Source organism: Pundamilia nyererei, unplaced genomic scaffold, assembly GCF_000239375.1.
Source record: "Pundamilia nyererei isolate P.nyererei 1_Seehausen unplaced genomic scaffold, PunNye1.0 scaffold00028, whole genome shotgun sequence".
In the NCBI taxonomy this organism is placed as follows: Eukaryota; Metazoa; Chordata; class Actinopteri; order Cichliformes; family Cichlidae; genus Pundamilia; species Pundamilia nyererei.
In genome coordinates this window covers 4,097,614-4,109,764 of record NW_005187429.1, presented here as the reverse complement: position 1 = coordinate 4,109,764, position 12,151 = coordinate 4,097,614, and the positions used below count along the sequence as shown (strand labels likewise).

The window sequence follows — 12,151 nt, the reverse complement described above, 5'->3', positions numbered from 1 at the left end:
TCCATACCCATATTACACTGAAACACAGCTATTGCACTTGCACAGTTTCCAATTTTGTATGGACATGGATAAACAGATATAGCTTAGGTGTCACATCTCACAAAATCACAAACCCTTTAATTTGTTGTTATTTAGAGATTGATAGACTGACCAAGTAAATATAATAGCAGTGGGTTTTTTTTTTTCATTTTAATTTAATAAAAAGGGAAACCTTTTAAAGATGTTTTTAAAAAGTTGTCTTCTACATCTATAAGCTATACATGTAGAAGACAACTTGTAATTGCTGCTAATCTTTTTTTTTTACTTTAATAACTTAATAAAAGTACATCTTGGAGCTGATTTACAGATATACAAAACATTTGCTGGTTTTTGATTCTGAATAAACATTTCAAAGGTAGACATCAAACCTGCCTATATGACAGGCATAACTGTGCATTTGAGTTTTTCTGTGCCTGTGTGCTTGTTGTCATCTTACAAGTGTGCATCCATCCTCCCTTAGCTGTCTCATGCGGGGTACCCAAGGCTCCTATAAACGGCGGCGTTTTAACATCTGACTACTCCGTCGGAACAAGAGTTTCCTATTTTTGTAACGATGGGTACAGACTCTCCAGTAAAGAACTGACGTCAGCCATCTGTCAGCCTGATGGAACATGGAGCAACCACAACAAGATGCCGCGATGTTCTGGTTAGTAACACCCACGTACCGGCAGAATATCAACAAAATGAATGCCAAATCTGAGTAACATCGCAAATGGAAGCATATATGAATATAGCAAACCGACAGAAAATATGTGTTCTTCATTCAGATTTCATGATGGTTTATTTTCCTCTTCATACTGTCTGACTCTGCAGTGGTAGTATGTCCCAGCATCGGGTCGTTCTCTCTAGAGCATGGCCGCTGGAGGATTGTCAATGGGTCACACTACGAATACAAGACACGTATTGTGTTCACCTGTGATCCGGGATACTACAGGCTAGGCCCCGCCCACATCGAGTGCTTATCCAACGGAGTTTGGAGCTGGAGGAATGAAAGGCCGCACTGTCAGGGTAAGCGACAAAGATAATCAAGGAGGGAAGAAATTTCACAAACTGACCTGTAGCAATGGGTCTGAAAACACCTGAATTCAAACAAGAAGAGGTATAATAATAATAATAATGGATTGGATTTATATAGCGCTTTTCAAGGCACCCAAAGCGCTTTACAATACCACTATTCATTCACTCACATTCACACTTGTTTTGACGATTTTGTTCAAAATTTCTGCCAGGAACAAAGCCGTTTTACAAAGTTTAAATGGATTTAAAATATATTTTAATGTCTTATTTCTACTAATGTGACGACGGTTATTTACAAAGAAAACTTGTATGCTTTGAATTTGTTATCTAACTCAGAAGAGTCACAGTGACATTTCTAAACTGAATATGATCTATTATTTCTTCTGTGGGGATTCTGTGACATTTTGAGTCAATGTCATTTTCCTTTAAAGAATTCTGTGACATTCTGAGATTTGCTATTATTTTCCTTGCCAGGCCTTTCGATGTGTGAGGACGAAAAGGAAAAAAAAAAAGAGAGAAAAACACTATTGGCACCAAATTTACCTGATAAACAGCTTGCCAGCATTGGTAGCATTTCTCACTGAAGCCAATGAGCTCTAGCAGCTACACAAATTAACTTGGTGCTAAACTGGTGCACAACTGCTTTTAAATTGCTTGTGCCTGACCGTGTGTTTCAGTTATCTCCTGCGGTGAGCTGCCATCCCCACCCAATGGAAAGAAGATTGGTACTCAGACAACATTCGGTGCTACAGCCATTTTTACCTGTGATGCTGGCTTCATGCTGGTGGGGTCAGCTGTCAGAGAGTGCCTGTCATCTGGGCTTTGGAGTGGAACTGAAACACGATGTTTAGGTATGTACCAACAGCTCCAGGAGTGTGCTGAAAGATATACTATAATATAAATTATAGTACAGGGTGGGCCATTTATATGGATACACTGTAATAACATGGGAATGGTTGGTGATATTAAAGTCCTGTTTGTGGCACATTAGCATATGTGAGGGGGCAAACTCCTCCAGATGGGTGGTGACCGTGGTGGCCATTTAGAAGTCGGCCATCTTGGATACAACTTTTGTTTTTCCAATAGGAAGAGGGCCATGTGACACATCAAACTTATTGGTAATGTCACAAGAAAAACGATGGTATGCTTGGTTTCAACGTAACTTTATTCTTTCATGAGTTATTTACAAGTTTCTGACCACTTATAAAATGTGTTCAATGTCCTGCCCATTGTGTTGGATTGTCAATGCAACCCTCTTCTCCCACTCTTCACACACTGATAGCAACACCGCAGGAGAAATGCCAGCAGAGGCATCCAGTATCCGTAGTTTCAGGTGCTGCACAAAAACTCAGGGAACGTCCCAGCTTCAGTGCATAAAGAGGGAAGCACATCATCATGTAGCAATTTCAAATATCCAGTGGCCTTGAGGTTTCCATTGATGAAGAATGGACCCACTATCGTTGTACCCCATATACCACACCAAACCATCACTTTTGTTGTTCCAACAGTCTTGGAGGGATCCATCCAATGCGGGTTAGTGTCAGACCAATAGCGGTGGTTTTGTTTGTTAACTTCACCATTCACATAAAAGTTTGCCTCATCACTGAACAAAATCTTCTGCATGAACTGAGGGTCCTGTTCCAATTTTTGTTTTGCCCATTCTGCAAATTCTGTGCGCCAATCTGGGTCATCCTCGTTGAAATGCTGCAGTAGCTGGAGTTTGTAAGGGTGCCATTTGTGAGTAGCTAATATCCGCCGAAGGGATGTTCGACTAATGCCACTCTCCAGTGACATGCGGCGAGTGCTATGCTGTGGGCTCTTGCTGAATGAAGCTAGGACAGCCACTGATGTTTCTTCATTAGTGACAGTTTTCTTGCGTCCACATTTTGGCAAATCCAACACTGAACCAGTTTCACAAAACTTAGCAAGCAGTTTGCTAACTGTAGCATGGGAGATGGGTGGTCTCGTAGGGTTACTGCGTTCACCAGATATCAACACAATTTCGATCCGCTTCTCACGTGTTAACCTCTTTGACATGTCAATGGCTGTGAATAAAGAGAAACTTGTAAATAACTCATGAAAGAATAAAGTCACGTTGAAACCAAGCACACCATTGTTTTTCTTGTGACATTACCAATAAGTTTGATGTGTCACATGGCCCTCTTCCTATTGGAAAAACAAAAGTTGTATCCAAGATGGCCGACTTCTAAATGGCCACCATGGTCACCACCCATCTTGAGGAGTTTGCCCCTCACATATCTAATGTGCCACAAACAGGACTTTAGTATCACCAACCATTCCCATGTTATTACAGTGTATTCATATAAATGGCCCACCCTGTATATCTAGACACTAATATTCAGCCTTGGGCTTACAGAATACACTACATACATACTCGCACACACAATGAAACACCTCCAGTAGAGACGGAGCTGCAAAGATGTGATTTTTCAAGTCAATCTAATGAGAGCAGGTATCGACTGTAGGTATGTGCCTTCCTCCTCATGTGTGGCTGCACAGCTGCTTCTCTCTGACCTGGTCCACCACACAGGCAAAACTATCAGGAGCAAGCTGCTGCTGTGCACTCACTATAAATTCATTTTGAATTTTCTCTTTTTATATAATCCAGAGAAAAAAAGCCAACCCCGCAGCTTTCTTCTGTCAGCATGCCAGCCAGAGGTAACAGATGTTACCACACGATGTTGTCACTTCTTCGTGAAACCTCAGTGGAGGCAGCGCTTCCCAGAATACTTCACAGGCTGAGGGGGGATATGAGATGCAATTTATAAAGGAATGGTTCAATGAAACTTAACCTAAACTGATGAGGAGGCATGATTCTGTCAAGAAATAAATAAACCAAGTCCTGAAAAGTGCTATAAACAGCATTTTCCTTCAATGACTTTTCTTATTAGCCTTGATTTGCCTTCACTGTGCATATTTTGCAAATTAAAAATGCACAACTGTAGTTATTTATGCCATTTTTAGTAGTTAAGGCTAAAAAGCAAAAAATGTGAACTTTATTTCCTTCCCATAATCCCCCCCAGACCAAAAAAAAAACCCCACATTTAAACTGCTTTCTTTTTTAGGTGTGTTGTTGTGTGATACATTACTTGAAATGAAATGATTTCTGTCTGCTCTAACTTTGTAATTGTTTGTAAATTTAAACTGATTTCCTATTTGCCAACACACAGTTTTCAGCAACATAGTCAGGAAAGTAAAACGTGTAACCCGCTTGAATAGTGCCCTTTAACCTCTGTAATCTACACCTCAAACAGAATTTGAAATGGCAAGTTATTATCAGGCAGCCCGTTCATTTCTCCTCTGTTCCACTTCCCTGGCTGTGTTTAAATCGTTGGCATTTGCTGACACCAGGGACACGGTGCAGGTTTTATCTACTGTAAAGAACAAAATCAATACTCAATTCAAAATCCCTGAGAGCAGAAAATACACATTCTCTTTTAACTTTGTGGAACGCCTTTTAAAGCATTTTGGGGTAGCTCCGTGCATCAATCAGACCTCTGTGAATGAATCTGATCAAGGAGAAAAGAGGGCCCCACACGCCGCTTGTTAAGTTTTTACCAAGTTTGATTGTTTAAAAGCACAAAGATGCCTTCATTTGAACACTGAAAGTGTTAGAAAGGGCAGTAATACAGTTGTGAAAATGTTGAAGTGGGAACAGAGCAGCTGAGCCTTGATCATAGCGCAGAAACTGATCCAATTTGCTGTGTTTGCTTAGAATCACACAATGAAACTGATTCGGTGTGCAAGCCCTTAAGCCAAGCTGTTATATAACCCCAAGAGACATTTTATGGATGAAATAAAACGGGTATATTAAATTTTTAACTATCTGAATATCTGCCGAACAGCCACCCACTATAGCACCTGCTCACAACAACAATAAGTAAATACAATGCAATAAAAGACAAAAGACACATTTGTGGAAACGTTGACAACCAGGAATCAAATTTTAGATACTAAAAGTGCAAATGAATGAAGTTGTTTTAGTGTGTGCAGTCTGACCCCTCCCACAATCTCTCTCTTGCAGCTGGTCACTGTGGAATCCCAGAAGGCATTGTGAACGGCCAGGTTATCGGGGAAAACTTTGGTTACCGTGATACGGTCGTTTATCAGTGTCTCCCTGGGTTCCGACTAATAGGCTCATCAGTCCGTATCTGTCTCCAAGACAACCAGTGGTCTGGACAACTACCCATCTGCATACGTAAGAAAACACATGAGCTCACCTCTGAAAAAGATTCTGACACGTATTTGTCACACAATACACCAAGGTAACCACTAACGTCTATAGTGGTTACCGTGGTTATTACTTTAACTCCTTATAAAAACCTTTTTTTTTAGCACCGAGGCATGATCAGGAAAATTATGACGAATTTGGCTGTTTGCTACTACAGATAACAAAAAAAAATGAAGTCAAATAGAGGCAATTTGGAGGAAGGGTTTGATAAAGAGCTCAGCAGTTCATTTAAATTTTGGATGTTTTGCTTGCCTGTGGAGTTGAAGAATCAATATCATACATCTTAGAAATCACTTTGGAGGCATACCAATGAAAAAGGCCTCATGTTTGACAAATTAAGATCTTCTATGTGAGACAACATTTGTAAGGTGTTGCAGTAGAACGCCAAAGCAAAACATGCAAATTGTCTTGGTAAATGTGATGAAAGATCTTTCTGTTTCTAGATTATGATTGATATTTCTCTTGGGTCATCAGTGCAACTGCTGAATTTTGATGTCATACCTTAGCGATTCTGTGAAACTGACTGGAAAAGACTGGTTTTAAGAAGTCAGGCAAGGTAGTCCAAAAGGGAAGCAAACACGGGATTTTTATGGGGATGTGTCCCATGTGAAAGTAAAAACTACTGATGACATAATTTTATATCATGATGATCTCCTTTTCATTATTATAATTGTACCTACTGTACCCTGGAGAGGTTTCCAGTCCAGACAACCATTTGCACTCAGATTCACACCTATCTTAACCCCACTGCTTGTACCTACGCAGACATTGGGAGAACATGCATTTCCACACAGAAAGACCCTGACCACATGGTGTATTCAGACTCAGGACTCTCTTGTTGTGAGGCAACAGTGCTAACAGCCGGATCACCATGTGGAATTTTATACTCAGACAACCCAATTTTGGATTTTTGTCATACAGATCTTATAAGAATTAGATATGAAACATAAACTTACTTACATACACTTCACTGTTTGGGGGTAATGTCAGTACTCCTGGTTAAAAACACCCAAAATGAACAAAATTCTCCATCTGTTTAAAATCTTTTCAGAAAGCACTGAAGGCAAACATATCTCATCATCATAGTTTTTCAGTGTTATTCTTCTGAGCTGCAAACTTATGACAGCATAAAAGGGAAGCTGAAGAGTTGCAGTTAACCTGAAGTATTAGTTAACATTAGTTATGATGATGTGGGAGCAATCCCAATACGGCGAAATCCAGATCACCAAGTAAATCATTCAAATTTTAAGTAAGTGGAATTTGGTCGAATCAGACTTTTCCTTTTTTGAAATATAGTTTGAGATCTTTTTCTTTGTTTTCAGATGAAACACAATTACCTCAAATTTAAGCTCTTTAAATTTGCCCTTAAAGCAGCAGAGCAGACATGTAGCGACATGGCTACGTATGGCTATATGGTTTTCAGCATTAAGTGAAGCCTTAATGCTGAAAACAACTGTAGGTTTTGTTCAGTGGGAAAGATGAAGAAGAACATTATGCACAGGATTAAACTCACTTTTGTCCCAACTATCAGAGAGAGTCTTTTTCTATAAAGCTTCAGATCCTAAAAAAAGATAAAAGGAACATTTTTTAATCAGCATATAGAATGAAGTCAGTAAAACTTCAGGGATATTGATCTGGTCAGTTAAGTAGCAGAGGGGCTTGTTAACAATGAGACAACCCCCAAAACAGGAATAGTTTTACAGGTGGAGGCCACTGAATGGTGTGGATGTCGCTGACCAAACAGTCAGAAACAGACTTCATAAGGGTGGTCTGAGAGAACGATGTCCTCTAGTGGGCCCTGTGCTCAAGGCCCGGCACCATGGAGCCCAGTTAGCAGTTACCCCTGGCACGTTGTGCTTTTCACAGATGAGAGCAGGTTCACCCTGAGCATATATGACAGACATGAAAGGGTGTGGAGAAGCCCTCGAGAACATTGTGCTATTTGGTTGTGGGTCAGTTATGGGGAGGCATGTCTATGAAAGGATGCACAGACCTTTATCTTTCCTGACTGCCAGGTATCGGGTATAAGTGTCGGGATGAAATCCTCAGACCCACTGTGCTGGTGGAGTGCGTCTCAGGCTCCTTCTGCTGCACGACAATGCATGTCCTCTTGAACTATGTGAACAGTTCCTGGAGGATGTTTGCCTTACTTAAATTCAACACAACATCTCTGGGACATTATGTTTCAGTCCATCCGAAGGTGCCAGGTTGTACCTCAGACTGTCCAGGAGCTCAGTGGTGCCCCGCTGCTGATGTCGGGGGAAATCCCCCAGGACACCTTCCATCATCTCATTAGGAGGCCCAACATTGTCGGGCAAGCCTTCAAGCACTTGGGCCCCATACAAACCACTGGGTTTGTAGTGTAGGTGCTTTAATGAACTTCACATCATTTTTTGACTTAAATTTGTGGGGTGTCTTTAAATTCAGCCCCTCGTAGGTTGATAATTTTCATTTCTTTCAAACAAGGTGGCATCCTTTTCCCCCCCAGATATTACCCAGTCTATATCAGTATAGATATCCAGCATTGTTTTTTTCCCATTGAGATTTGATGTGTTTTCTAAGTGTTCTTTTAATTTATCTGAGCAGTATATTTGTCAGCTTAAGAAACTGTACTGTAGTTTCAAACAGTAGATGCATGTTTGAGTTAAAGATGGCGTAAAAGCAAAATGAATATTTCAGTAATCATGACCAGCAGTGGCATTACCTCTAACACTGTGTATGAATGCACCACCAACGTCTCCACTAGTTTTTGTCAGTAAGATCAAATTTTAAAAAGAAATATAGATATTTGGGACTTTTTTTTATTTTTATTTTTACTACAGCCAGTACATAAATATTGTTTGAGAGCTATCCTCATTCGAAGTATTCACAGAGTAGACTTGAGTAACTGTGGCTTCTCACCAGAAATCTTATCGGGCCAGAGGGTTAAAAATGCTAGTATGCCTTAAATGAGATAAGTAGTTGGGTTTAAGAATAAAACAGAGTGGCCTAACTTGCCCAGGCTACTGTGAAAATCTAAAATTGGTTACTTGCTGTGAGCATAGTGAAGGTTTTTAGGCATCACACAGGGCACATTTGAGGTGGTGATGATGAAGCCAATTAAAGGCACCTTTTCCTGAAAGAGGCAGCCCATTTGTTCCCTAAATTAAGACAGTCTTTACAAAACAGAGGTAGTGTCACGGTGTTGATGATTCGAGAGTAGACGGAGCATTTGTTTTTCATTATTACTCATAAAACAACAAACAATGTACAAAATAGGGCCTTTATTATATGCTTTTCTTTGCGTTCATCTGTGTCTATGTGGTCCAGATAGTGTCTGTATCATTCTGCATATCTCGGAGTGCTATGCTGTTTTTATTGAGGTTATTCATGCAGGAGTTATTGAGGGAAATCATTTTACAGCCAAATTATACTGTAATTATGGAGATGAGAGGCTCTTGTTTAGAGACACAAAAACAGAATGGTAATGAGACTATGGTGTGTGTGTGTGTGTGTGTGTGTGTGTGTGTGTGTGTGTGTGTGTGTGTAGCTGCAGGGCATGCTGATGGTGTCAGATAAATTTGTATCTTAGGCATGCAAACAAACTTCTGATTCTTCCTGATCAAGTGCTTTGCCTCCTGCCTCTCTCGTCTACTCTTGTCTTCATTATTTCTGCTCTGCTCTCCTCTCCTTAGCTGTTCTTTCTCCCTGTTGTCTTCTCATCCTTTAGTGTCCTCTTACTCTCTGTTCCCTGACTTTCTCCTTCACCGTGTTTTACCACCAACTCCTTTTCTTTTACATTGGTTAGACTCCTCTCCTCTCCAAATAATTTAAAGGTTTGTAGTTTGCGAGGTAGATAAGAGAGTGACTGGCAGTAACACTAAAGTGCCTGTTTACGCAAACATCACATGAATGCCGAGAAGGCTCAGTGGATGAAACAAGAAGAACAATTATGATGCACGATTGCAAACAGTGCACACTCAGTTCTGACACAGAAGATGGTGAGACCTAATATCTCCAAAATAATGACCCTAAATTAGGATCCCAGCTTTGCCTTCTCAGTCATCTGACATTTTCATAAATATTTATGAATGACTGTAGGAAAGGCATACATATTTGGCCCAAATCTGCACTTGATGTGGTTTTCGAGCCAGAAATACAAATCTTCTGATCTTCATGTCTGGTTTAGATTCTATCTTTCTGTAGCTTTGATGTCTAAAAGTACATTTTACATGATTGGATTTTTGCAATTTAGTAAGAGAATGACACACAAGTGGTACGAAATGGTTTTGCAGTATAAAGTTATGTATGTGAATGACATTAGTGGGTAAGCTACAATTGGGATGTATTGTATAAGCTACAAGTGCAGAGGTCTTGAGCCACTCCTCATATCTCCTAGGCGCCAGAGTTTCTTTCAGCTTTTTAAGTGGTCTAGAGCAAAAGTGCTCCGGGCTTTGTGAAAGTCTTTCAAAGTTTCTCTTTTTCAGTTTCTCATTTTCAGTCCTGTCATTATGTCTGATGATTTTTGGATGACAGTTGGTGATTTTGGGCAGGTGGGGTGGGGGTGGGGTAGCTGTTTGTTAAAAGGTGAAGAAAGAAATTTTAAACTTTTGTTTAAATCGTCATCAGTATTTATGGAGTAGGTCAGGAAAATCACAGCAGTATCTACGGCTATCTGTAAACCATGGTTGAGGCTATATCATGGTTTGGGGCTGTATTTTATTCAGTGATGTTTGAGAACTTGTCAAAACTGATGTAATTATGAACAATGTAAAAACAAATTTTGATCCACCACCCAGTATCATATGAAAAGAGTCTGTTAGCAACAGCTTCAATTTTCAGAAGGGCAATGATCTCATTCTGAAAAAGTGATGAAAGTTTGCCTAAGAGAGTCTAAGGAGCTTGGAAAGAAAAGCATCTGGACTTCTTTAAGTTTCCTTGAAGACTTTTCATCTCTCATCCGAGAAGCTTTTTCAGTTCTAAGAGCAACTGGTGGAGAGTCCCAGATTTTAAGCCCTATGGGAGTGTCCCCAAGAGTGTCATGGACTCCCTATTGATCCTCTACCTAATCACACGAGCCAAGGTGTGAAAACGGGTGTGGGTCATAATCAGCCAAGGTTTCGGGTGAACCCATTGTGAAACCTAGCCCCATTCTATCATGTGCTGTACTGAGGTCAAATGGCCCAGGATTGGGATTGGGAGTCACTGCACCTAGTGCTTCGATTACCACTGGGACCACTGGTGCCTTCACTCTCCACATCTTCTCGAGCTCTTCTCTGAGCCTTTGGTACTTCTCCAGCTTTTGGTGTTCCTACTTACTGATGTTGCTGTCATTCAGTATGACTATGTCTGTCACTACGGCCGTCTTCCTCTGCCTTTCCATCACTACAAAGTCTGGTTGGTTAGCCATCACCAGTTTATCTGGCTGTATCTGGAAGTCCCACAGGAAATTAGCTCAGTCACCCTAGAAGGGCATCTCCCATTTTGACTTAAGGACTTCCAGGCCATACTCAGCACAGATGTTGCTATAAACTATGCCGGCTGCTTGGTTATGGTGTTCCATGTATGCCCTGCCTGCTAGCATCTTGCACCCTGCTGTTATGTGCAAGATTGTCTCAGGGGCGTCTTTACACAGCCTGCACCTGGGGTCTTACCTGGTGTGGTAGACCCCAGCCTCTATGGATCTTGAACTTACAGCATGTTCCTGTGCAGCCATAATTAGTGCCTCTGTGCTGTCTTTCAGTTCAGCTTTGTCTAAACTGGTGTAATTTCTAGATGTCAGCCACTTCCTCTATCTGCCTGTGGTACATACCATGCAGGGCCTGTCCTTCCATGATGGTTCTTCTCCTTCCTCCTCTTTCTTGGGTTTCTGCTGCTTGAGCTATTCACTAAGCATACAGTCGGTTGTGGCCATCTTGCTGATGTCCGTCATCTCATTGTGGACAGTGGCTCTGACACTAACTAGTCCTCGGCCTCCTTCTTTTCTCATAGCATACAATGACTCAATTAACAAGATGAAAAATTAACAAAACAGTCATCGGTGTCACTGGCACAGCTGTAAGTACACTAAATGTGGCTTATCAAGAGTGAAGACAGTCCCAAGCAAATGCACTGATTACTTCTGTTCAATAATTGCTTGCTACAAACTAAATATTTCAACTATTTTAGTAAATAACACCAAATCATAGATCTCAGCATATGTTTTTTTAAGGATTTAATTATCTCATTGAAAAAAACCTATCATGGGATTACACATCAACATGAAAAACAACAGAATGGTGTCACTCTGTAGAAACAAATCTGCGTGCAAATAAACGTGTTCTTGTCTTACACTTCTTCCCTTAGCGATCAGCTGCGGCCATCCAGGAAGCCCCATATATGGCCGCACGGTGGGAAACGGCTTCAATCTCAACGATGTGGTCAGCTTTGTTTGTAATCGGGGTTATGAAATGGAGGGGCCTGCACGTGCTCAGTGCCAGGCTAACCGCCAATGGAGCCACCCACCCCCAACGTGTAAAGGTGGGGAGAAAAGTTAAGTGTATTCACCCCTAACCTTATTTATCCCCAACCTTTAATACCACCTTAGTCTCTTTCTTTATTTACAGTTAGTGCCTTCTCCAGTAGCAACCATCCTCATTTATCCCCATCATTTGTATCCACCTCAACTCTACCTCTAACTTTGTTCAGCTTAATCTCCTCTATTATTACCGTCGTAACAGAAAACTTAATTTCTTGATAAAAATACATCTTTTTTCCCTTAATTTCGATGAAGTTTCGAGGTAGATTTAGAGCTCAACATATGTCTAACCTGTTCATGGCTCCAGTCTCAAGAATAAAAACTTTTTTTCAGTAAGCTATGAATCT

The 12,151-nt window shown here is 40.7% G+C and overlaps 1 protein-coding gene across 1 annotated transcript in view; it reads left to right on the top strand.

The window, feature by feature from the left end:
- LOC102193066 (CUB and sushi domain-containing protein 3-like) overlaps positions 1-12,151 on the top strand; it is a 387,453-nt gene that overhangs the window by 353,212 nt on the left and 22,090 nt on the right. Inside the window, exons 52-56 of the mRNA XM_005728525.1 lie at positions 500-685; positions 853-1,047; positions 1,734-1,907; positions 5,102-5,275; positions 11,633-11,806. Coding sequence (XP_005728582.1) covers positions 500-685; positions 853-1,047; positions 1,734-1,907; positions 5,102-5,275; positions 11,633-11,806 — 903 coding nt within the window. The remainder of the gene's footprint in view (positions 1-499; positions 686-852; positions 1,048-1,733; positions 1,908-5,101; positions 5,276-11,632; positions 11,807-12,151) is intronic.